We start from the raw sequence: 27,177 nt of genomic DNA, 5'->3' as shown, positions 1-27,177 counted from the left end.
CTACTCTAATCTCCACTGTGCAGCTAGGAAAAAAAGAAAGAACATCTCTGATGACAACACAAATAAGAGAACCAAATCATTTCCGATATGACACGCTGAAAGAGAAAAGCTTGTTGACGTTTTAATTTGCTAAGTTATCCCTTTTTGTGCTGTTGGAATGTGTAATCCATCTCAAACTCCATCTGGGCAATGACCAGAGTTGAAAGGGAATGAGATTGTTTATGCACTCACGGCCACCAGAAAAAAGGTCTTTCATCTGTAGAAAAAATATAATTAAAAAAAAATCACAGAGCTGCTTAAAGTTGATTACTAAGTTAATTTGGAAAGAGCATTTGAAAGGCTAGTGAGACAGCTGGAAACACAGAGGCCGCTATTCAAGAGGATCACTTGCAAGGGCAGGCCTTGTGAGATGCTGAACTTAGTGGGCTGAGACACTTGACTGAAATGGAGATGTGGAGGACAGCTATCAGCAAATTGAATTTGAGGGGGAGCAGAGATTTGGGCATGGACCATACACAGAAAGCAGGTCAGATTTTTCAAAACAGAAACATCTGCTGCCTGTCACTGTCCTTCTCAGGGAAAGAAACCTGCGTGCGTTCTTTGAAACAACACAAAGGCACTTAAAGTTGCTGACTCCCTGTTATTTCTAGTCATTTCTCCTTATACCTAACAGAAGCAACCAAGGGCAATAGCTATGTCTCTAGAAGGATTCCTGCCACGGTAAAGTGGCATCTTGCAATCCAAAGATACTTGGAGGACCAGAAGGGCTCTCGTGCCAGGGAACATCACATTTATCCCTGCAATGTTTGTTCTTACAATCATCCAACCCATCAGTGCTCCAGCACCAGCTCTGTCACAATTCAGGTGCTCCCAGCAGCCACCCCAAGACATCAAACAGGACAAATGCCTTCAGAAGGTGCGGCTGAGCAGAGGCTGAAACGAGGCATCTCACCTCCATGAGTGACCATGCTACCTCTGCAGGGGTTTGGCTGCTGGGTGGACAGAAAGAACACACGACAAAGGGAACGTTAATTGCTAATAAGCCAGATAAGATGACTGTGCTGGCTCAATGCCCACCTTTGATGCTGAAGGCAAAGGTGACTTCTGCTGGCGCTGAAGCCGTTCTCTCCCAAGGATGAGGAGGACAAAGCATGTGCTTCTCCTGCAAAGCATCTCTGGCTGTAGAATCCTCAAGCTGAGCTGTTCAGCACAGAGTGGCAACCTGCAGAACTGCCTGTTCTCTGAATCAAAAAGCACGAAGACGGGATGTATTTGTACAGCACTACTGAAGGCTTAGCCAGGAGTGATGCTACTCTCACCTGGGGACAAGGGGTTGATCACCAAGGCTTCTCTCTCAGTTTCTCCTTCGCCATATATCTGGATATGTATCTCCAGGATCAGTAATGGAAATATCAGCTCCACATTAATTCCTGCAGCACTCAGAGGACATCACTGTTCTATGGCCTAAAAATCCCTTTGTGAGGATTTAGCGCTCCCAAGCGCCTCTTGGACATCAAACATTTTCAAAGCTATTAGCTCTGATGGGTTTTTGAATAAGGCTCAGGGAAGCCACTCACTCAGTATTTCTCATAAGGAAAAGGTAGCTCTGACCTGGCAGGATAAAAATTGCTGAGGAGGAGGAGGAAGAAAGCCCACACAGCCCACGTTCTCTGCAAGCAAGGAAATGAGATTTGATTTACTCCGTGATTCTGAAGGTGTGTTCAATTTCAGCTTGAATATCTACTGCATAAAATTCAGCTTGGCTGAGCAACGTCCCCATTAGAGGCTGTCCAAAGCAATACATGGCAACGCTCACAATGATCTTTGAAACTGAAGGTTCAAAGCCTCAGTGAATTATTTTTAAGCACATTTTTGCATATGCAACCCACAAACCTGTGTCTTCCAACAAGTTGGAAGATGACACAAAAAATAAAAAGCAATTAGATACAGTGCATACACAGCTCCTTTCCGTTGCCAATTAATCAATTTCTTTTGCTCACTGGTTAATTTCCTCTTACTACATGGCAGAGAACAACCCTGGGACTGCTTTCCACGTTCCAAAAGGATTAGACAAGCAGAAGTCACTCGCTGAAAGGACTTAGGGGCTTCAGTTCAAGGATTAATAACTCAGCTGCTTTTTCTCCAGATTTTAAAACTGCTAATTTGTACTGCATCAGCTCGTGGTTTTATTTGCACAACTATTTTTGTTTTAATGGGAATCTTAAATCCTGCTCCTCCCAAATTGCTGCCGCATTGCCCTCTTGATATTATTCTTGCATATGAAGTTTTGACTCTATTTAGAAAGGATTTCATGCTTGCTTTGCAAATTTCATAAGAAATTGTACCTTATGCTAATACAAGTGTGAGTTTTCCTGCATAACCAGGCACGTCTGATGAGCAGCCCACTGAGGAGCTCAGCATCACCAGGGCAGCTTGTATGGAAGCTTTGGAGCAGATCCCTTTGCATCTCCATCTTGCATGTCAGCAAAGTTCTGCAAGAGCTGAGTCTGCATCTCTAAGGCGAGACAAAGCACGTGGGTCTATTATCACCTTGGGTTAACAAAGAAGACAGTGGTGCCATGTTTATCCTGCCGAGAACCAAGGGACAGAAGCCAAAGGGGTGCACACCTCTGCATTTAATGGGCTCCTGACCTCACAGTTCTGAGCACCACTGGCAACAGCAAGTTTCATTGAAATGTGCTATAATTTAACTCCAATGCTTCTGTCCCCTTGAGCTGTATGGGAAAAACAAACAAACAGAAGAAAGAAAACACGCAAGCAAGCTGTCCAGCTGAAAAATTCAGGTGCTAGAGTGCTGGATTTTGTTGTAAACATACAGTGGTCCGACTCTGGCAATACCCAGTTCCTCCCATATGCCTTTTAAGGACTGACTGGTGGCTGTGCCTAGAGCTTCTGTTTGGTGTATGTTTATAAATGGTAATAAGCGGAGCCGTTCACTTGGTTTACTGCTTCGAGACGACAACTGCCAGCTACAATCAGCTCAGTCTGAACAGGAGGGCAGGCCTGGCAGCAGCCACAGCATGCATCACAGCAGCCAGCGACGGCTGTGTGTTGGGAAAGCTGTCACTGCTCTTCCTTCTCATCTCTCAAAAACACGTCAAGGGCACTAATTAGCAGGGTAGTCGAGAGGTATGGTGAGGATAAGAAGAAAGAGGGTCTAGTGGTCTGCTAAGGCCCAATCCGAAGACGACTACTGAGACTTCAGGGGACCACTGAGCTCTCCCTGTCACGTAAGTCTCCAGAACTGTCTGACACTCAGAAAGAATTCAAAGATCACAAGAGCTGCAGAACTGAGAAAAACAGAAAGGAAAGAAAGCAACCTACTTTATATTCTACCATCTCATGTTCAAGAAGTGAGGACCGTAAAATGCTGGAAGAGGCACATGTAAAGGAATCCTGACAAATGTGTGTGCTGTCAGCACCATGACGGGACACAGTCCCACACGGAAGAAATAAGGGGAGAGGAAAATCCAGGCCAAAGAGTTGTAGCAGAACAGTAATTCCATGCCCAGAGAGAAGAAAACAAAGCTGTGCAGAGTATGAGAAGACTGCAAGGTGAAACACCACTCACCACTGCCCCAGGAGGCACTAAAGCCTCTGCCAGAGTGGCACTCAGCATCAGAACAGTCTGATCACCTCTTCCATGAGCCAGCAACAGAGGATGGGCGTGATCTCAAACATGTTGTAGACCATTTCTGCAGCATCTGTTGCCATCTATAACCAGAGAGGGGGCAGAAGAAGTTGCAGCAGGCCACAAGCAGCTGGGCACAGCTGTGTAAGAACACTGGAAATGAGGTGAGCGCACCTCAGCCTGGGTTTGTTTTGTAAGCTGCAGCCCTCCTGAGAGCTGGAATGTAAGGCTTTCTGTGAGAGTACAGGCATGTGGTTTTCCTCCCATTTTTAAAGAGGAATGCCATCAAAATAAAAATCTTCCTACTCTCCAAACAGATTTGACTTGCGAAATTCTTGCATCGTTCACTTGTTAAACAAAGAGCAGGAATGAAACAACCAGTCGTTTTCCTTCAAGCATCTCAACTTGACCTTTTCCAAAAAAGCTCTCCCTGACATTTGTAAGCTGAGGCCACGCTGAGTTATGAGTTTATGTACAAAGAGCACGGTACTTCAATCCAAGTCTCCCAAGAGAACCATTACCTACACCTTCAAACTATACTTCACTCAGGTGAAAGGCTTCTGGGTGAGGATGAAGGACCAGGTGATGCCTCTGGCCAGCAAAGCAGCTGAATCAAGATCACAGGCTGCTAGCTTGACTTCATGGAGCTCCTGATGAGCAACTGGGGCAGGTGAAGCAGCCCCTGTTATAACGACTGACTTCTTTACGTTTGCTACGACATGAAACTGCCCAGCCCCAGCATCACTGAGTCCTATTTCTAAAACATCAACTTACTAAATAGTGACAGACACACCTCAAGCAGTCCTGCAATATTATCCCTCTGGGCACTACTGAGAGTGGAAAGCTCAGCAAGAACTGGATGATGTGAAGCTGTCATCAGCTGAAGGAATTAAGTTCACATCATGTTAATATTCTCTCCTGCAAAAAGTGTGTCATAAGCTCAGGTGTCTGCAAAGAAGGCTGAGATGAAGCATCACGGCAGCTTTCTTTTTATTCCAAAAAGGGGAGTTTTAGCCCAGCGACAGCCCTGTTTTCTTTCCATGCCTACAAAGCAGCTTGTAGGTGGTACTGTAATTAAATAGGTCCATCACTTAAAATAGAAAAGCACATCCTTGTAAAGAGGAAAGAATTGAGAGTCTGTAGTGAGATGTTTCCATCAAATCCTTGGCTTTCAGGAGCATTAGCTATTGGTGCAAGAATTTCCAGAAAAGAAAGTCTGGAAATGAAAATCTAAAAAAGAGAAAGATCGGTGTCTTGGTTGTAGCCAGAAGAATGGTTTGGTTACCTTGAGTACTTTCACTTCCCAGATGCTGCTAAAGAAATACAACCAGCGGGGAGCTGATAGCACTGTCCAAAGGGACAGACTCTTGCAGTAGCATCACAATGGTATTACTTCTGGCCCTTCACTGTTAAACACACTCACAGGGCTCCAAGACAGCTCAGAATGTGGGCAGAAAGGCTCGTTTTGGTCTGCAAAAGATTGTGCAGATGTTCCCAAGGCTAAAGCTCCCCCCAAAACAGCCAGCTAACCATACCACACCAGCAGTTTGACCTGCTCCCACTGCTAAATCACACTGCAAGAAATATGTCATGTCCTTTGCTGACATCAGATGTCGCTGCATGGAGCAGTCATCATCTCAGTGCCTTAAGCTCAGATTTTCCTTAGTGGGTTCTGCACACAGCTAGGCTTAGCAGCAAAGTTTCTAAGCAGCAGGCTAGAGCATGGCAGGGGCTACAGGAAACAACGTTCTTGGATGTCATTCTGCAAGAAACTATCCTGTACTCCAAATGTTAAGGATGTAACAGCAAAATTTCCATGCTTCTCCTACTGCCAGAAGTCATTCTAACTAAGCCCTGCTTTCATGCAAGACAAAAGCTTCCTACATTACAACTAACACTGATGCAACTGTGACAACAGTTAACAATGTAAGTGCTGATTGCTGCTGAGTTGCATCAGCTTATTCCAGAAATCCTTGTTATTTTCAGACAATGGTCCATATCTGCTTTATCAGCTTCTTGCCTGAGAGGCTGCAAAATACTCTCCTTTTAGCAATTCTGCTGTCAAGCAATGGATGGAGACCTTAGACCCACGGGTTGAAAAAGTGAAAGAAGAATTCCTATGAAAAACTGCCCCAGTGAATGCAAACACAAGGCTAAGAATTAATATCTTCCCACAGGCCTGCTCTCATGCCAGCAGAGAGGCAGATGCTGCTGCTGAAACAGCATGTGCTGCTAGCAATACTTAGCTCCCCAGGAGCTTATTTGTGCCTTAACTGAGCCATGGGGGAATCCAAGCGCCCTGTGACTAAGGCAGCGGAATTGATTTATAGCCTCTGGCAGATGCAAAACCATCTTTCCCATCTCCATCTCCAGGACATCCATCCTTACTCTCTTGTTGTCTTTGAATGACGTATCTCAGCTCCTTGAGCAATCCCACAGCTTGCCTCACATCTCCCATGAAGGCTGAAACAGTGACACACATCAAAGATGCCTCTTCCTCCTCTATTAAAAGATCTGCCTCTCAGCATCCTACTGTGGACAAAGAGTCTGAACTTGCCATCTTAGCATTCAAATGCCAAGTGTTAGAGAGCCAAGGGAACAAATCTTCCAGCTGAGCGAGCTCTGCTCAGGTGCAGCACCATTTGGCTCAGCAGCGTTTACTCTCCTGCTCTAGGAGGCACGGAGACTGCAAAGCTCTATTTGCTTCCCACTTAGAAATCATAGCAATGACCCAATTTGTCACTTTAGGGAAACAGCTGCAGCTCCAGCTAGATGATCCAGAGGAAGAAGGCAGAAAAACATCATCTGTTACAGCAGGATACTACCAGAGAGAAGGGATGCTGGCAATCTCGGAAGGCCGGGCTTTATCCTAAAGAAGCCCCAGAGTGTGGCGCGCAGTCACTGCAAAGCTTGTCCGCTTTTGGAAGAGGGCAATTTGACTCCAGCAAAGGGCAGAGGGTGCTGAGGCTGTAATTGGCACAGCAGGCTACAGCCTGCCTCCGATAGGGCTCTCAAGCAGAGGTGATTGAGTGTAAGGAAGCTTAGGGTGGAGCCTGGGACTGGAGTAACAAAGTACAGTGCTACAAATCCAGCTTTGCCGAGAGCGATGAAAGAGAAGTTTGCATGGTAACTTATGCATTATGCACCTGGCAACAGCCAGTGCCTATTGTTCCCGATTTCACAAGGGATTAAAAACTCTCCTCAATCTGAAGTTTTACAAAATGCAAATTGAATTGCACATTCTTGCAAGCCAGCCGCTGACAGCTCCTCCTTTAATCGCAACGTGGAAAGTTGTAATTTAATCTTTATAAATGCAGACTGTTTTGATCATTCGTTTGCAATCCTCTGTGGAGCTCTCCCTGCCCCACACAGGCGCTCAGCAGTGACAGCAATCCCTAACGTCACCTTGCACTTAGCACAGCATAACATGAATGCTGCCTGGCTCCCCCTAGGCTGCCCTTCCGTGCAGGAAGAGATGGACTCAAGGTTTGCTCTAGGCAGCATAAGCAGCCAAGAAGCAATTCAGGCTATAGCCTGCAGCCCCATCCTCTAACTAAGTCAGGAAAAGGGGCTGTGGGTAAGTACCTGTAAGACCAACCTAGCAGACACGCAGGACTGCTTGAAGAGCTGCTCAGGAAGAACAAGCCCCCAGCATGTAGCAGTCACCTGGCTACAGCAGCTTCCAGGCCCTTATCAGTCCAGGTGGTTCTAATGAAAGGCAGGCAAGGATGTGAAAACAGCCATGAGAATTGAAGGAGAGCCTTGCTTCAAAGTTCAATGAGGTTATTTATTTATTTTACCAGTCTGTACTCTGATGCAGTCTCTAATCTGCCCAAGAGGACAGCTCAAAAATCAAGGAAGCAAGACAAGCTGTAGTGTTGGCAGTGCATGGAGGACAGAAAGACAGCTCTGGGAGCAGCCGAGGTAAGGCAGGGTCATGCATGCTGGCACGTGCAGCCAGGATGCTGGAGCAGTCTATGTGAGCCTGCAGAAGAAAACTGGAGGGCTTGTCCCATTTCTTAGTTCAGATTCACGAGCCTGAGTTAGGAATACTTCAACAGCAGCTGTTTTCTTAAAAAATAAAGCCCTTCTTTAGTCCCTCTTACAACCTACCACACACACCCCCCACTCGGGTGACACACATTTCACTGCATTCTGCATGTTAATAGAAGGCACTGCACAGCACAAAGTCACTGCTCCAAGGCTCACCTCCAGCTTCAAATCTTGTAGCAAAGCTATCAGTCCTTGAAGCCCCCTCAGAGCCACACACTGCACAACACAATTTGAGGCATTAGCAAATTGTGTAGTTATTTCCCTGGTAATCCAAGGAGAAAAATACCTAAAGCAAATAGCCCTCATCAGCCAGGCAAGCTGGTGATTTGCCAACTCCAGAAGAGATCCTATACAGAACCCTTCAAAAATAGCTGGGATTCAAATTTCACCTGGTACAGCTCAGATCTTTCTATTTAAACAATAAAACCTGCTTTGAGTCACTAATCTTAAGTAGGTGTCTGCAAAAGACCATGAAGGCCAGCACCCCTGCCTGACTGGCAAAGATGTGAAGACCTTAAATGAAGGCTTTGTCTCGGTGACCCTTCTGCTGGAATTCACATGCCTACTGCTGAGCACAACACAGCACTAGCAAGCTGCATACTTTCGACACCAAAGCTCACTGCATTTCAGAACTAAAGTAGCATTATGTCCAAATCATTCTGAAGTATTTATGGAGCCCTCACAACATGCTGTATTAACGTAAGAGATTAGGAGGAATTACTGTAGTAGCACTTTGCACCGACGGTACTCAGCATTTTAAAAATATCAAGCACACACATGCCCAAAGATTTTAACTCTTAACCCCACTGCCAGCAGCGCTAAGAAAGAACAAAGCATTTTGTATCAGGTAGTGCTTTTACTGCTAGTTACGGAAAACAGAGCAAGTTGAACAAACCGTGACGTCAATGGCTCTGAGTGAGAATACCTTGGGGCACCTAAAACCAATTGTGCTGTTCTGTGGCTTTCTGTGCAAGGCACTGACGCGGCCGAGGCTGCCTGAGCTGTGCTTTGGATCAGTGCCTCGCAGCCCCACCTGGGAACTAAAAGCCATGTGGAGTTGGGGGCATGGAGGGGGAAGAAGGCAGAGAGACCATCCAACACTGGAGCACGACCTCAAAAACAAAGTGCATCTTTCTTTGAGGTTGTCTAATCAAAGCAGACTGCAGCTACCTGAGTTATAAATGTATTACAGCACGGAATGACCCAACTGTTACACTCATTTGTCACAATTTCAAAACCAATGCAGTCGTTCTGTTCTTCCACTGCAATCTGTTCTGGCTCCCAGCACTTTCCATCTGCAGTTACTACACGAATATACACAGTACAGGTGTTCACAACAGCCTTTCACTGAACTAGATGCCACCTCCAACTCTGAGGTACCTCATGCCCCTGCTGCAGCTGTAAAGAGAGAGGATCTTCAGACAGAAAAAGCACAGACAGGCTTCTAACTAGCAAGTATCAGCAGTCCCATATACCTGCCCTCTCAAACGTAGGACCCTTATAGTGGAAGTCACAGTAAGAACAAGCGCCAAGGAGAAAATGAGACCTCTGTGAGCAATTTCACTACCTCATTCTCCAGTTCATTGGCACAAGACTTGCTCAGCATGCAAGGCACCACAAAACATTCCAGCTCTGAGAAGAATTGACCAAAAGATAAAATAGCACTGGGTCTCTTTCACTTCAGTCTCTCTCGAATAACTGTTAGACATCCAGAAAAGGCAGATATGAGACCCAAATTCAGGCTCTTCATGTTCCTTCATGTGTCCTCAGCCTGCTTGTCTGCACTTGTTCTTACAGAACAACTCTTTATTGTGTTGCTGTTTTCTCTCCACACTATCCTGCTTCTCTTCAACTATTCCTGCTGGAAAACGTTAGGACCTTTTCAAATCAGACGCAGCGTGGAGAAAACTCTACCACCTTTTGCATGCTAAGTACAAGGCAGCCCAGTCATCTGGAGTGCACAGATAAGCCCATGAGTTCACTGCACAGAGGCTTACTCTGCCCTTTGACTTGAGAAGGGGCCTAAATGTCTTTGAAGACCTAGGAATAATCACTTACATGGAAGAGCTAAAACTACATAGGATAACATAGGATACATAACTGCCAGCCTTTTTGACTGTGCAGCATTCTAGCATCCTTCATCTCCTTAAAGGAGAAGCAGGCAGGAACCAGAAGTGCTGAGGGAGAATGCCTCATGAACAAGAAATTAACACTGGAGTCAGGTTTAACAAATCAGCAAGCAAAAGGAAGAGGATGATGACTTCGCCTTGGTGATCAGACTCTGCACAGTGGTACCACTAGCAAGGCCGACATATTGTTTATAGCTTGAGGTGGCTCACCACCAAAAGCCTGGCATGGGCTCACTCCTTGGAATCTCTTACCAGTACTTCCAATGCAACTGCTGAATAAAGCACAAACCAGTCAGTAAAGCAGTGCTGTGAGATCTTGTCAATCTACCTGTCTACAGCACAGACCAGTGTGTTCAAATCATGATTCCTGGAGATCTACAGGACTGAAAACGTACAGCAGTAGGGGCTTATAAGCAATCTGTCCTTAGGATAGCCTCATGCCCATCTTTTTCAAGGGTCTATGAATCCCCACAGCATGTAATAACGTTAACATTAATGCTTACAAATAAAAAAGGAGAAAGCACTTAAATGACAGACTGAAAACAGTAATAAATGGACATTAGTGATTAATAAGGTAATAAAAGCTTCAATAGGATTAGGAAAAGAACAAGATAGAACAAAACCTCTTTCAGCTGATTACTTAGCTACTCTTAAGGACATTAAAAATAAAATAAAATTAAGAAGTTAATCTAACACATGAACAGCGTGCCAGGCACTGCACACAGAACAGCACAGCGAGCTTCGTACAGGTTCAAGCACAGATCTGCAAGTTGTGAAGGGTCCAGTAAACTGGAAGCAACTCAGAAAATCCCTCTCAGACAGATGACATGCCTGCCTGATTAATAGGAGATTCTCCGATTCCACAAAGGAATAGGAGCAGCCATATGAAAACCTGCCAAAGGTTAGCTTCTGGGAGGGAATACGTCATTAAAATAAGAGTTTGGTCCTTGTAACCGTAAAAACAAGTGTCTTCAGAGAAAGAGGTATCAATCTCCTGAAACTACACAAACAACAGAGAAAGCCAGCATTCCCAAATAGGGTACCTGTGTGTGGATACACAAGTTACCAATTACATTTTAAATGTCACCACTAGATGTTCCTGTGCTGTACACTTCAGAAAACAGGACTGGGGAGGAGGATCAATTCCGTGTAGAAAATATTTATGCAGAGAAGAGGGAAGGAGAATTAAGTGAATACAGAGGTACAGCTGGAAGGAAAAAAAGAGACCGTAGTGGCCAAAAGGCGAACTTGATGTCCCCACCCCATGCTGAACCACTAACACTTCCTGAAAACAACAAATTCAGTTGTCCCACAGCAAGCCAGACTCTGGCCTTGACCTCAAGCATCTACCACCACCTTCCACGTTCTCAGCATACGGGATGGCTGCTGATGGAGGGGAACCCACATGCCAAAGCACAGAGCTGAGCTCACTGGCTCATAAAAAGTAGAGGTGAGTCCTCTCCTTCTGCAGCAAACTGTGGAGAGCTGACTAAACACCCTTGCTCAGACCGCACAGCCCTGCTACAGTGACACCTCCGTTATTCCTCTGCAGTTCACAGGGGCCTCTTACAGTTCTGATTTGTTTGATGTTCTCCTGACGCCGAGAGAAACTACTAAGGGAGAGAAAAGGAGAAATATGCCTTTCAATTTCCTAATCATCTTCCTCAAAATGCTCCATGCATCAGCGCTGATTTCATTATCTGCCTGCTGCTACAGATTTTATTTAAAGACTAACACAGGGAAGAAAGGATTTAACTTGACCTCCCTGAACTGCTGGAGGATGAAAACTATGCAGAGCTGACAGTGAAAAGCTCATTTTCTTTCTCAGTCTAACCTAAACACTATGCAAAATTCCCTTCTATCCAAGCCTCCTTTTAAATTGGGCTATCAAAGGCTTTTCTTTTTTTGGAGGCCTGGGCTGATCCAATCAGTAGATCATCAATGAATGAGCATTTCTAACACAAGCCCTCATAAAGCATAGCTGGGGGTACAGTGACTAAAAAGGGCAGAACAATACAGAAAATTGGAGTAAATTAAAACCAATGTTCTTCTAGCCAGCTATATTAAGAAGAGAATAAAAAGCAGTAGGGTCCATTCTTTTTTTCCCCACTGCATTAGCACAGCATTCAATGCAAGACTTTGGAGAGTTACGTATTACAGATCAAGTGGGACAGTAAATAGAAAGGCTAGCAGGAAGCATGGGAGGATACCATCAAGTAAGGATGAAAAGTATTCCGGACAGGGAGCGAGGAATGAGAGAGGGAAAAAACGAGTTGTAGAGCAAGATGCGGTCAGGACCTTTAACAAACACAAGCACAGGACCCTACGCACACTTCGGTGGAAGCAGCAATCCAAGGTGACTCAAATGAGGTCTGTTCTGGACTGCTTCTGCTCCAGGAGGTCCTGAGCCCCCAACACAGCTGTCTCTGGATGGTTCCCCCCAGTTTGATGGCAGCCCTTTTTATTTTGTCTACCACAAGCTCCTGCAGTCATTCACTTCTTCAAGAGTGATTAACATATAATCCAAATACTTTATTTTGGGAAATAGGCCATCTCTTCCCTTTGTGAGACCCTGCACAGCAGCCTGTTTTCAAGAAGCCACATTTACACATTTACGCAATACAAGCAGGACATGAAGAGTAGAGAGCAGGCCAAATTAAGGAAGGGAAACCTAACTGTATCACTTTTTACTATTATTTAAACCTGTTTTTTTTCCTTCCAAAAATCCATCTAAAAGAACTGTTCATGACACAGAATTCAATTACCCTAGAAAATTTCCACCAACTGTTGCCTTAGTTATAAATGCCTGATATCACAGAAGATACCCAACAGCTCTCTAACATGCAAATTCACTGCCAAAAGCTTCCTGTCCCTTTTCTAAACACCAGGATTCTCAGTCCCTAACCACACTTGCTGACAGTGCAGCTCATTTTTATCATTCTTACCCTTTCTTCTGTATTTACAGGACCAAGATGTCTGCATGCAATAGTAAATTAGGCTAAGGCCTTGTTTGTCCTCCTCTCATCCACATCTGAATAAGGAACAAGAAAGCCCCACCTTTGCCCTCATGCACATCATCAGCTGCAGTGAGCACAGGGCACTCCACAATACCTGTATTCCAGAGAGCAGAATGAAGAGACACTCACACGCCTGGCTTACCTGATCCTCAGAGAGCTGAGATATGTGATTCACTGCAGCGTAAGACTCTATCTTCGGGTTGAAGTGATTGATGATGGCTCTGAAACAAAGAAGGGAAATTGTCACAGGTCTCTGGAGCAGCTCAGAGATGCAGCATAAACTCCCTGCCAGCCTGAGTCAGTGCACAAGGAGCCACAGCTCTTCCAAGAAGAGCTTCTCCCTCAAAGCACTATACCACTTGCTTTGCTGCAGGCTGAGAGCCCTATGCTGATCGAGTCACACTCACTGGAAAATGCAATCACAGGCACACGTGGGCCCATTTGTTCCACAAGGTTCAGGATTGCGTGTGTGGCAATGGCAGAGGAGTCACTGCCCTGCTGGGAACAGGCTGCAAACTGCTCCGTTCCAGCACGAACAGCAACACTGGAGAGTGCTGCCCCATTCCGCTCAGGAACTGTGCCACCTGATCCTGTCCAAAACCAGCACTGCTTGACATTTTGCTTTATGCAACTTCACTGCCTGGTAAGTTGAAGTTAGTGGCTTTTTGCAGTAGATGTCCATCCTGGTCTGAAAAACGGCAGTCAGCTCTTCCCTGTGGTCATCCATCACTGCAGCCACTCCTTTGACAACTGCAATGACTTCAGTTCTCAGTCTCAATTTACATCACTAGCAATAACATATGCCAACGCTCCAAACACAGCAACAGGAACAGCACTCCTCTGCTTTGTGTCTCTGACCACAACAACATATCTCCCTCCCTTCCAGGTGGATCTACAGACAGGTGAAAAATTGGGAAAAAAAAAAAAAACCAAAAAGCTGCAGCTGGAATATTTCCTCTATTGTGCTTTCCAGGTGCAACTGAGCAGACAAATGGCCAGACAGTAAGGGCTCCCCATGCTGCTGTATGCAACTTGCCTGGCTCCCACTGGTGAGATCCACTGCCGAGGTCTGGGATCAGGATGGGAGCAGCCCACACCAGTGCTGGCACAGATGTGTGCTGACAGTGCCTGCAAAACACTTGCCAGCCCAAATTACCACCACAGCAGCCGTCAGGGCTTTTGCTCTCATGTTCATCAGCATAAAAACTCACTGCAGCTTCCTTCGTTGCGCTCTAATGTGTTCCTCCTCCTCACTCCTCCCCCTGCCAGAAAGGCTTTCAGCCACTCTCTCAAGACTTCATCACTGCTAAGAGCTGGTGACTGAGTTCAGGAATAAGTGATGTTCTATGGATAATCAGAACTGGTGGAAAGAAAACCAACTTGGAAGCATCCTTACCTCTTTAAGGGGATGAGAAGAGAGAGGAAAAAAAAAACAAAAACAGAACCTGCAGATTCACTGCACTGTTCCTAGCCTGTGCAAGGGGCAGACATCTCCCTTGGCTACTCCTACCCATCAGTACATACTCAGCACAGGGGGCTCTGCAGTCTCACACAACCCTGCAGCTACATCAGCAAACTCAGGAGGCCCCTGCCAGGCTGCTGCACACCCTCTCCCTCCAGAACAGAGGGAATACACAGGCAGAGATGTGCCCAGCCTCTTCCCATTGCAACCCAACAAGAGAACAGCTCCTGTGAGTCATGATCGCACTCTCCATTACCCAGCCTCCTGAACACCAGGGCTTTCAAGCTGCATGTTTCATGCCTGGCTGGAGTCGTATTTACACTCCTACAGGACACACTACAAGCTATTGAAAAAAAAAAAAACAGGAACGCACACTTGCAACAACTTAACTTCTGGCTTGACAGAAGGTTTGGCAGCTCAGCAGGGTTCAGTGCACTCGTACCATTCCAACATTTACCAGGGAACAGATTTAGCATTCATTTGTATCCAAGTGCTGTGAAGCACTTCAGCATGGGCTGCCTGCTCACACATCCCTGCTTGGATCTGAGCTAGTGGAGCGGCACCTGCAAGCACAGCTGGGATTCACTCAGGGAGAGCCAGCCCAGCAACCAGCTGCTGCTGCAGTGAGGAACAACAGCCATTAAAGAGGAGAAAGCATTCAAGCCTCCCTCCTCCTTTCCCTAGAGGCATATGGACAACTCTTCAGCAACTAGAAGCAGTTGAGCCATTTAATTTGGTTCAAAGAACTCTCTCAGTACCAAGAATTCCTTCCTGACCTGAGCTGTTTCCCTAAGCCCGCAGGCTGCCTGGGAAGGAGCAGCACAAAGGGTTTGTTTTGAGCACCAGCTCTGTGCAGCCAGGTTCTCACAGCTGAGCACACACCGTGGAGGCCAGGCTCTGTATGCGGCACAGCTCCTTCTCACACCTGTAAGGAGAAATTCCACCTGCACCCAGCAGTAACGGAGCCCTTCTGCATCAACTGCTCCAGATACACCCCTGCTACTCCTCCATCTCCTGAAAGCTGTGCTGTCCCTGCAGTGTGCTTCTAGGTAACTGGCCTCCTGGGCTGCTGCAAACAGCTGGAATTTCACTTTGCACAGCTGCCACTCCAGGCACGTGCTCATGGAGACAACAGGGGAGCACAGCTTTCAGGCACAGTCTCCCCCTTATGGACAATAGAACAGCAGCTTAGCCATCATTAGTTTGCACACCAGAGCCAAATAGCTGAGCTTTAGCAGTGTTTTATTTTTACACTGTGATTGCCTTGATTGTTGGGCTATCAGCCAGTACCTTCAGGGAGGGAAAAGGAGTGGTTAAAGCTCTTATAAAGGACTTCTGATAGGTTGTGCTCTCAGACTTTTCTATCAGTGATGGGGGAAAAAGAAAGGAAACCTTTGGTATTCAGAAAACACTACCATCTTCAACACAGAAAGGAAATGGTCAAATGTCATTTGGGAGACAGAACACTGCAGTGCCCCACAGGCTCTGCTGGTGAACACACTTATTTGTACAGCCCAGCTCCCAGTGGGTCTGCCTGCCATTTGTCAGATAAACTGCAGAATGCTTTCGGGACACAGATCCACAGGGGGCAGAAAGCTCAGCAGCTCCAGAGGGATGTCACTCCAACAGCACTGCCTCCTCTGATAGTCACACCTCAGTTACCAGCAGGAGAAGAGACCATCACTGGATGAGGAAGCAAGTTTAACAGGCAGAAGAGGGGAAAAGTGGCACAACAGCCCTGCCTGTGCTCTCAGCAAAACACATGCTGCCCTCACTCCATGCAGCTCTCAGGGAGCAAGCTACCTGAATGCCATGGAGCCAGAAGGCATGAAAAGAGGCATATGAACCTATATTTTTTTCAGGACACTTGCATTTATTTATGCATATATTGCATGCTTACTCTCTGCATATATTCCTTTGGGAAGAAGGGAATCACTGCAGGAAAAAAACCTGAAGCGTTCCATCCTGATTTAGGAACTTGGGCACCAAAGAAGCATATATTTGTATTAGCTGTATTAATCATGTTATTAGACAGTGAAAGCGGGTCCCACTGAGACTGGTGCTGTACAAACAGTGGTAGGAAGCCTCTGCCCCAGGAGAGCTGATGGTCTCAAATACAAGAGAACAGGGAAAGCTCAGAAACTGGGAAAAAAAAAAAAATGCAGTGGCAAAGAAAACATAATGGTGCTGTATTTACTCTGGTCATTAAAGATCTTAGCTAGAAATAAATCAAGGATTAAAAAAGAAAAATCAAAACAAAGCACTGAATGAAGCAGAGAGTCAAGGAAAAGGAGACAGAGGCAGGATCAAAGAAAACCAGAGGTGAAGAGTGCAGCACACAGATGATCAGAGCAGTATCAGCTGATCACAGGGCAGCCTGCCTTCTGCAAACTGCGACGCTCTGACAGCCAAAGGTTTCTGTGTTGGCTGCCTGAGGTGACTACAGCTGGGCAGCCTTCAGCTGACTGCTGCTGGCCTTTTGTCTCAAAAATGGATGGGCTTCAGTTTGATTTGCCACTAGTTGTAAGAACATCTTCCAGCCCACGTGCACCCACAGCAGTAAGCTATGCGCCCTGCCTGCCCTAACCTCGTGCTCTGGGTCCAATGTGCAGGGAAAGCAAAGTCACCCTGCTCAGACAGCCAGCACTCCTGCTCATTCTCTCTGACCTCCAAAGTCTCCCCATCACGCTGTTGCAGATGCGCTGTCTAATACCCACTCCTGCTCAATGGCAGCTACATTTCCAGTGTCCTAGAGGACCACACCATCCTCTTGTCCTGAGAAGTGAAATTAAGCACTCAGAAGTAGTACTGAAAGTAGGCTAAGGGAAGAACGGAAGAGTTGCAAACCTCATTAAGGAGAACGGAATGCTGAGCTATCACTCACTGCAAGAAGCTGGTCTTTGCACCTGCTTTGCTGGCCCAGCATGAAGAGCCTGATATAAAGCACGTGTACCCAAACACTTCCTGTACAACCAGGACAGCACAAAAGCTCATTTCTTCCTACATCCTGCTAGGGTGGAACACAGAAGGTAATACCTGGCTGATATCCACCTCTTCACATCTTAGCTTCTCTCTTTACAAAATGGGAGTCAGAACAATTGCCTCTACAGTGTTTTCAAGCAACAAAATGAAGCAGGCTCAGTGTTGTACTGTGCAGTATGTTGCCAACCACTCAAGCATAAGGCAGCAAGTAAATTACACCCAGGGACCAAAATGAACAAACCGCCTATCTTCTTCCCTGTCACACTCCTGGTTGCTGAGACCTGTGCAAAAGCTCCCAGCCAGCAGCCTGCCTTCCTGCAGGAAGCTGTGTCTCAGCAAGCTTTTGTTTGGGGCAAGAATCCTGCTGGCATTGCTCTTTCATGCACACCCAGCACTGGAGGCTGTAAAACCCCATCTGTTCGGTGCCTGCAACAATTAGATTGAGTTACTCTGTATGTACAGCTCCACCTGGCAGGAGGTGAGAGGGTTTGGATTATTTTATCACATGTCCATGAGGCATTGCTGTAAAGCATACCTACCTGCCATACCTAAGCTATGAGTGCCAATTAAACCCAAGCAAACTCCCTGTAATGTTTCACTAAATTCTTCCTTCTGCTGGGGTTTAACCTTAGTCTGTTAAATTTCTCCTGTTCCTACACTTTAATGAGTACTGACATTAGGCTGAAAGACCACAACTCACAGGAGGAGGCACCTTCCAGACACAATAAAAAAACTGCAGGGAAGAATGCAAGACAAAAGGGTATTTGAGTCCAAAGCACTTGCTTTACAGCTTACAGAAAGCATCTGAGTCAGCACTTCTGTAATTTCACAGAAGAAATGAGCCTGCTACACCTGCTCTGTTCTGCCACACCGAAATCTATTGATCGCGATGACAGGCGGCACGGCAGAGGGAGGTACGTGGTCTATTTATTTAATAAGGAGGGACAAAAGCTTTCAGCAATTGCCTGCGCTGTTTTACCAAGCTCCATTCAGCAAGAAGCAGAGGATGTGATTCGTGACCCCACACGCAGCTCTGCAGTGTACCTTTCCACTGCTTGCTGGGTACTAGGCTGATATCTTCCTAGCAGGACATGCTGATCTTCTCAGAGCTCACATTCATACATTTAAGCCAAGCAAGTCAAATACCTCCATCCCCACACTTAAACCACTTCAACTTTGGCTTCTTTTCTAAGGAAGTCTTCATGGGTGAGCTGTGGCATCCCATCAATTCACATTTTCACACAGCCAAAGCAACACTGGAATCACTCTTGTGAGACTCTCCCAGGTGTATTCATTAGCTCAGTCATAGCCTGGATGCATTTCTGTTCCCTTATCACAATTAGTAGGCATCGAAATTCTAATTATACATAACCAACAGCACTGCTAGTTTAACTAACAGGAATGACAAAGTAGAAAATTTTGCCTGTGCATTGGGAACAGAAGTATCTGTTGAAGCACAGAGTGCAAACTGGATCTCTTCTCATTCATCTACTGGTCTGATGGACTGCTCTTCTACAACGAAGCTATGACTTGATAAGGAATAAATTTCTTGTCTCAATCTATAGTTTATAAGAGAAATCAAGAAAAAGTGTTTTAAAGTGGTTTATCAGACAGAGCCACCTCCTCTGTGAGGACCAGAAGTAAAGAACTTTTGGCAAACATTTATTCTCAGCAGCCCCTCTAAATGGGCCAGCATCTTCCCACTGTTTTATCATTCACATTACAGACTTCCATCCAAGCCTCCTGAGGCACAAGGCACTACAAAACCTCAAACACAATCAAAAACTGCAATATTTTAAATTAGTTTTATGCCCATTAGTAACTTAATTAGTATTTTATCACAGGATGCTTAACTTTAAGGAAAGGAGAAGATCTGGCTTATTGGAGGCCATGCTCAGTGCAGAATACCATGTGCAGTGCAGGCACCAGCTTCCAAACATATCTAAGTGTGAAATTTAAGTTTATAAATCACCCCACCAGGACCTTTTAAAGTTCTCTGAGAAAGGTGACAAGGATGGCTACCAGTCTGGTCAACATAATCAACACGTGCCATCAGCCCCACGTTATCTACAAATGTGGAAATGACTCTTACTCCCCTCATCTCGTCTGATGGGAGCCTGCAGGTATTGCATGTGGCCCTGAGCATCCTAATTGAGCGCTATGGCAGCAAATCTCTTTAGATAACCAACTATAGCCTTATTCTCCTGGCTCCCCACAAATCCTGTGCCTGAGACAGAAGTCCCAGTGGGAAAGGAAGGCACTGTTTGTCTGAAGTGACTGAATGAAGAACAACATAATTGAGCTGTGAAGCAGCGCGGATATCACATCACACTGAGAGAAAGAGAGGAAGGAACACTGCCTAAGCAAGAATCAACTGCAGTCAAACCTACTTCAGGAAGGAAATGAAGTTGAGTCCCACAATGATATTTAATTAACTTAATTACAGTAAGTGTCAGCTATAGCTGCACCTGCACAGCCATGTAATCATCTAAACAGAATTCACAGCCTTAACTGCTCAGACACTACCTGCTACCATGTAGAACAAAACCTGTTATTTACAGTCCAATCCTCTGAAAATACAAGATGCTGTAAAGCTCACTGTATTTCCTCGTCAGACAGGTGCAAATGAGAATCACCTCTGCTGGGAAACGCTCGATGGAAGCCACCACAGAAATGTTTTTCTCCTTGTCTGTGCCAAACCCAGGACCAAGACCAAAAGATGACTGATGACAACCCCTGCCAGCCCCAGAGAGGATGCCACGTCCTCAGTAAGATGCCACATACATCAGCTGGGTAAGGTGGCTTTCAGTGCCAAGGTAAGCTATACAGCCAAACACCACTGCAGCTGAATGCACGATGTTCTTGTGATGCTATTTATTTCCTCTTTGAAAGCCTGGGACATCTGTAGTTGGTTAAGATTCTGTTTTCTTAAGGCAGGGTATCTGGTGTATGGACCAGTGGAGAGTTTCATCTCATCGCAGGTATGTAACCACTGTGCTGGACCTCATGTGCACCCATCTATTTAGTTCTCTTAACTAGACCTGCTGCCCTGAAAGCCCCAGCTCCCTCCAGTGAGACCTCAGCAGATCTCACAAATCTGAGTATTTAAGAGGTGATGATGTGAAGCACGACTGATTGTGACTGAACAAGTTATCAGTTCAGTTATCATTACCTACTGACACCAGGCAGGTGTGGGTATTAAATCCGTTGTGACTGCAGAGAGTAATGCCAAACTCTGAGCTAACCACAGCTCACCTATGTTCATAGTTCATTTTGCAACAGTGAGGACAAGAACAGAAGCGGGGCTCAACTAATCACAGCCTAGCCAGTAAGCAACAACTTGTTAAGCCACCAACCTACAGCAAGGGTTTTCAGAGCCATGGAATGTGCTCTAGGATTGTTTTGATTTTGGCGGTTTCTTTTTTGTTGTGGGTTTGGGTTTTTTGTACATCTTTATGCTGCCCCAAGCATCAGTCAGATGTTGACAACAACCATTCAGCTGAACTGGCAGCCAAAGGACAAAACTATGCTTTGGGAGCACATTTTCCTGTGCTACATGAAGGATGAGAGAATTCTTTTCTTGTCAAATTCCCACCCTCACCCACACTCATACCTGACATAGATACCTATGCTTGCTGCTCCCTCAAAGCTTTGGGTTTGTAACTTACACCTACATTTACTTTTTCAGCTCTGTTCTTTTTATGGGTGCTACTGCAGGCGAGGCCAGTGGAGTGCATTTTGTGTTTACAAATGGGTTCTCCAATCTAAGAAGCAATGGAGCATCACGTGTTTCAGAGTTCATTGCTGATGTTTTCCCATCAAACAAGACAAAGCCCAAACTACAGCACTCTACTACTGATGTCTTTTTATGCTTTGAAAGTTTTATCATGTTCAAGGCTGGAAAAAAAGCCGTGTTTTTTCATCAGTTACATGTGATATCAAAGAGGTGTCAGAGGATCTGCAAGCAGTCATGAGGCTTGGGCCTGCGTTCACTGAGTACATGCAAAACTAGCAATGAGGGATTCATGCTGTGAAACTTCTGACTCCCTAACCCAGGTCAGACACTGCTCTAAGCGATGAGCACTGCCAGGGGAAAGAGCAGTACCAGCTGAAGTTGTGCTAACAGGCCTGCTGCAGCATCAAACAGTCACGCTGCCCATTATTCATCTACCAAACTGTGCTTCCCCTTCACCCTGTTGCACTTGCTTAAGTCACCACTTTCCTGATTGTGTTTAGAAAGTATTCCTCACCATCAGCTTTCTATGTAAGTTAGCTTGCATGGCAAAATTTCCCTGTCTGTAGCAAGACTCCTTCTGGAATTAAGCCACGCAAGCCATTAGAGAACTCTGATGATTATTTGAAATACCAGGTCAGATGGTTACAGAACCCATTCGGTATCAAAGGGATTAATTGCTGCTTTAACAGCTAACATGCGCTAGCTGAGGGACGCAGTAAAAGTGATACGGGCTGTGGCATTCGATGCTAATGAGCAGTGCCACTGATCAGTTTAAGAGAGCCAATGCCTGACACCATACTTACTGTATCAACATTTCCCAAAAAACAAAACAAGACCAAAAAAGAAACAACAAACACAACAAACCACAAAAAGAAAACAACCACTAAGGAAACTGGAATGCTCTCTAAAGGGCAGATCTATATTTGGCTTTGCAGACAAGACACACTGCAATACTCAACAAGCAAGATGATTAAAATTAGAGCAGAGTTGAAGTTTTCTTATGAAGGATTTCAAAATTCAAAAATCTGGCTTTATTTCAAATCCCAAGTGACGCTCTGCGATCTTAAACCTCCATGAAAATTGCATACTTCTCTAATTCGATCAAACACTTCATCTGGACAAAACTCAAGATTTCAAGCCCAGCTTGAAACGCATACAAGAATTCAGGAGGAAAAACCGTAACAAATCACATGTTCATACTTCCTTCTGGTAAAAAAAATGAGATATTTCAAAATAAAAACTGGCAAATATTGCCAAGTATTTTGATTGCAGACTGCCACTGGAAAATGATCCTATCCAAGCTCTTCCCAGATTTCTTTACTATAAACCCATCGAAGCTCTTGCCTGAGCAAAAAGCAGCCCAGGAGAGCAGGAGTAAACACGGTGCTTAACCTGACCTGAACAGCAAACCTGAGTGTCAACGAACTTTAATGACTTACTGCATCCAAAACACCTCTGCCATTATTCAACAGGCAGAATTAAGAGTCAGCACGAAAAGAGCAAAGACTGAAACTGAAGCTCCTATAGATTCTCTGCTCTTACGTGTTGGGGCAGCTGCTATGAGCTCCAGAATCAGCTGTGCTTTTTCAGACCCTTCCCCAAACCAGCTCTTCCTGACCCAGTAATAGAGCCACATCAAGTATTGACAGCTTTCCTAGTTTCATTAAAAGGCTTTCAATGCATCATCAATCATACCATTGCATGGTAATGGATTTCAGTCATTTCATGGAAATGGAAGTTAGCTGTTCAAGGTCATGTTCTCTTCCAGCTTGAAGGAGGAGCTGTGGTTCAGCACAGCCATTCCATAGGGCACAGCCCTGCTCCTTTGATGGGTTCCCCCCCGAGGTGACCCTAAGAGTCAGTTCACGTCCTACCTTCACATGCAAAGTGCTGCTATGTTCAAATTGCAGGTGCCAGACCCTGGAAGCAGGTAAGCAGACCTCTAACATCAAAGTGTGCCTTGATGTCTTGACCTAAAGACCTCAGCATCCCCAAAGCATATAAGAACACCAGCACCACAATATTACTTCCTTGAGCTGTTATGTATTTGATGTTAGTTACCAAAATAGAGACTGCTGAAATAAATAGCATATTTAATCTTTCTCTAAGTTTGAGGCCATCTCCCAGCATGGATTTTGTGCTCCCGTCCATCAGCTCCACAGCTGAGCATGGAGGCTGAGCAAAAGAAATTCAGGAAAAAGCTATTTTTTAAGCAAGGAATAGGACTGAAAAAAGACTCCACCTCTCTTGAAGGCACTCAAGCTTTTCTTTGCCATTGCAACTTACAATAAAGCCATTGCAGTTCTGAAACACAACAGAGAAAATCCCTGCTTCTGTGTGGAAACTGAAGCACATATGGGTGAAGATATGAATGACAAATGTAACACTCTGAGCAGCAGTCCAAGCTCAGCAGCAATTTGCCCACTCTCTCTTGCAGCAGAATTCCTCGGCTCCGGCCCACATTCATGGAGCACAGTCATGACTGTGATCGCAGAAAGATGAAAAGCTTGCAGCCCATCACCATCACCTCGAATCTCTCCTCTGCCCCCTGCTCTCAAGAGCAGCAACAACTCAGAATAGGTCTCAGGGCAGTCCTGTTTAATTGCTGCACTGATAAATTTCAGTAGAATGTACAGAGGTAATTCTCTCAATGCAAAAAAACAAGCCTGAAGCACAGAGATCAAGAATTAATTTGTTGAGTTTCAAATGCAAAATGAGACCTTTGATCAGCCTTTAGCCGATCCATGTAACTACAAGTCACTGCATCAGCTTATCTGAACTCCCACATATCGCAGGCTGTTGTGTTTCGCAGCACTACCCTCGCACTGCACACTCCCAAAGCAGCAGCCAGCTAGAGCATCTTTCATAAAGGCATCCTATTTGGATATGAAGAAAGAACCAAACAATTCAACAGCTTACCACAACGGTTAATTATCTGTCAAAAATCAGTACCTAATTTACAGCTGCCGTTTGGTTTCAGGGTCTAGCCTCCAGTTCTGTTTGGGCATTTTGTCCTCTCAAAGATGCTTGAGCACTCTGAACACAATATCCCAGCTTTAGTTTTAAGGAGCATAAGATGGTGAAATCTCAGAAGCATTTCTATGAACCTCTCTGACAAATGAGTCTTCTCTGTGCTTTTTCTGTTTGTTTTAAATACACTTTCTGAAAGTCACCAGATAAAACTGCAAAAACTAAGTGATTCTAAAAGTCACTTTCTTGATTCTGCTAATGTTTCAGGAGTCAAATTAATCTCTTTAGCTGAACATTTCATGAGAAACTGAGAGTAAAGCTGTCAGTCAATGCTTCTTATATCACTACTTTGCAAGACACAGCCCATCTTTGACAGGCCAGCGCTGTCTGATACATTAAAAAGCAATTCAGACCACTCTGCCTCATCCCCTCCCTTGATTTAACCTTCTGCCAGCCTTCCAGTATCTGTAAAATTTATCACAAATTTGTATGCCCCCCCCCAATGACCAGAAAATACACCACATAGCACTACGCTCACACCCATCATTTAAGAAAGCCCATGCAAGATGCCTTTGCCTTTTGATGATGCTCCACCATAAGTGCTTTGTCACTTATTCTCAAGTGAATGTTAGCCTATGATTCCAAACTCCCCAAAAATGCCTGCCAAAAGACAGCCTGGTTCTTACAGTTTGTCTGCTGTAGCCAAGACAAAGCACCTGATGCTAATACAATTTGAAGAACTAGAGAGTTCCAAAATTGGCTTGTAGCTCTAGCCTGCAGTGTGCCATTTGATCATATCAGCAGGTTTGGCATTATCAAGTCCAGAACAGCGACAGGAAGACAAGTCTCAGCTCTGAAAATAGGATGCATCCACATTTCCTCAATTAACAATGCCCGTACCACACAAACACATTCTTCATTTTGCAGCTGTGGTAACTAATATCAAGTAACTGCCAGAGAAACATTGATCAGAATGAATTTATATGCACACAAATACATTCTCTCTCCTCTACAGGAACCACTGTCCATCAGTACAGAGGAGAACTCAAGTTCCCATGACCACAGGACATTTTGAAGTGAAATCATCCTCCTTCCACAGCCACAACACACTGGGTATTTCTAATAGTGCAAGGAAAAAATCCTCACTCTAACAAATACCCCATCCCTCTACCTATTTGCTTTCTTTACACATAGCAGCAAAATAGAGCAAAAATCCAATTAAATTTCCATAAACAGGTCATCTCTAAAACTGCCATATACTTTCCAGAAGACTGCCAAGAAGTTCAACTTGGACCTCGTCCAACCCAAAATACATTTTGGTGCCCTTAAGCCCGTGGAATCTCAAAGGAACAAATTATTCATCAACACCCCCTACTAAAATGTACTCTGCAATGTTGCTAGAACAAAATGGCAGTTTGCTATGAGTGAGCAAAATGATTTATTTAGTATATATATGTACAGGCCCAGACAAACCGCAGTCCTTCTGACAAAGGGGCATATAAATGTGGGGATTATGCAGACAAATCACAGGCACAGAGCTGGATTTCACTATACTTACACTGTGTGTTTATATGTGATTTACAATGAGTTTCAGATCAAGTTTTATAATATTTTAACATTAAAAGATGTTGTTTTATAAAGTTGATTACCACTTTCAAATACCTATCTTCCCACCTCTGCGTGTTGACTAATACATTAAAATAGAATAAGACAATATACTTTCTGCTTCGCAGCTATGAGAAACTCCTAACCATGATTAAATTAGCTTAGTTCAACCCAGACCAAAATGATATCTGGGATGTTCCTACAGCACATTCTATCTAGTACACATGCATTATTTATGGCATTTACACAAGGAGAATTGAAGGCTTTTATAAACTAAGACACAAATCAATACAAGCTCTTAGCAGATGGGGTCTTAGTAGGGTTCCACAGCAGCACCACTCCCTCCTGAGCCAACTCTTTCAACTGAATAGCTGACAGTGCAGAAGCAAAGGTTTGCTTAGAAAGATGTGAACCAGAGGCACCCTTGGCACCCAGCACGGCAACGAACATTGTACTTGCCTCCTTTATAGGCTAACCAGCGAGGGCTGCTTCCATGCCACAGGTCACCTAAACTGCTTCAAAAACATCAGACTGCAAGCAAGCCTATAGCTCTGCTTTATTTCACTCCCCAAGCCACGATGAAGCGGCAGCAACACAGATGGCTTTCTCTGTCAGAGGCACCATGGATTAGTGAGGAAATGGATGGGAGGTAAATTCAGCCTGGCACTTAGTCCAGCAGCGCACCACAAAGCAGGCACTTGCAGTCTCTGCTGTGTGATACCTGCAGCAGGCAATGCAGAGAGGGGCAGAACTAGCCTGGCAAGACCAACACTGAGCAGGAAAATCAGCTGGAGCCACAGAGCCTTAGGTCCTCACCTCCATGCAGACGCAGCCAGTGCCCACAGCTGGGCCAGCAAGGGCTAGCAGATGACAGTATGATGAGCTGCCTCACATCTGCCTCTTTCCAGATAATGCACTTTTAATCCACTGTGGCTGGTCTTCATAGATAAATGCTCTTCACAAAGCACAGATCATTATTTGAGGCACTCACAGCAGAGGTCTCACCCTGATCCATTTGTTTTCCTAACCCATCTAACTTGTGCACTGAATGAGAACTGATGATTTTGGATTTAGTGAAATTGAGGTTTGTCTTCAGAGATTTCTATTTATAGAGCAGTGCAGGAGGATCTGCAGTATTCAAAAAGAAAAATGAATGAGTGATAAATTATCCATCATGTACTTCCTTTAAACAGCAACCTGCAACAGAAAAACTAGATTATGTCCCTGCTCAATTCATCACTCTGCAAAGGTTCGAGTGAAAACATTTGTCCCCTAACCAAAACAAAACACTAAGGGCCTTTATCTTCTTATTTTTAAAATCTAAAGGTCTCAACAACTCATCCTTTTTTAGCTGACAAACTACAGGATACTGAACTGGTGAAGACCTTTCTTCTCAGCAGCTGTATTTGAATCGCGTTTAGCAAGAAAGAAAAAAGGCAGAAAGTCCTGTTAGTCTTAATTAAAATCATGCCTTGCTAAGCTGGCATGGTTTTCACTTCCATGAGACTTATGAGTTCACGATCCTGACAGCTCCTCCTGAGCTCTTTCTGGAAGGAGGAAAAGAAAGAAAA

At 44.9% G+C, this 27,177-nt stretch overlaps 1 protein-coding gene across 1 annotated transcript in view; it reads right to left on the bottom strand.

The window, feature by feature from the left end:
• ARMH3 (armadillo like helical domain containing 3) overlaps positions 1-27,177 on the bottom strand; it is a 106,499-nt gene that overhangs the window by 13,944 nt on the left and 65,378 nt on the right. The window contains exon 24 of the mRNA XM_042862876.1: positions 12,994-13,072. Coding sequence (XP_042718810.1) covers positions 12,994-13,072 — 79 coding nt within the window. The remainder of the gene's footprint in view (positions 1-12,993; positions 13,073-27,177) is intronic.

The sequence above is a fragment of the Lagopus leucura genome, unplaced genomic scaffold, assembly GCF_019238085.1.
Source record: "Lagopus leucura isolate 7727_CA_CO unplaced genomic scaffold, USGS_WTPT01 Super-Scaffold_739, whole genome shotgun sequence".
Classification (NCBI taxonomy): Eukaryota; Metazoa; Chordata; class Aves; order Galliformes; family Phasianidae; genus Lagopus; species Lagopus leucura.
The sequence above is the reverse complement of the archived record's forward strand: the minus strand, read 5'-3'. Positions and strand labels throughout refer to the sequence as shown.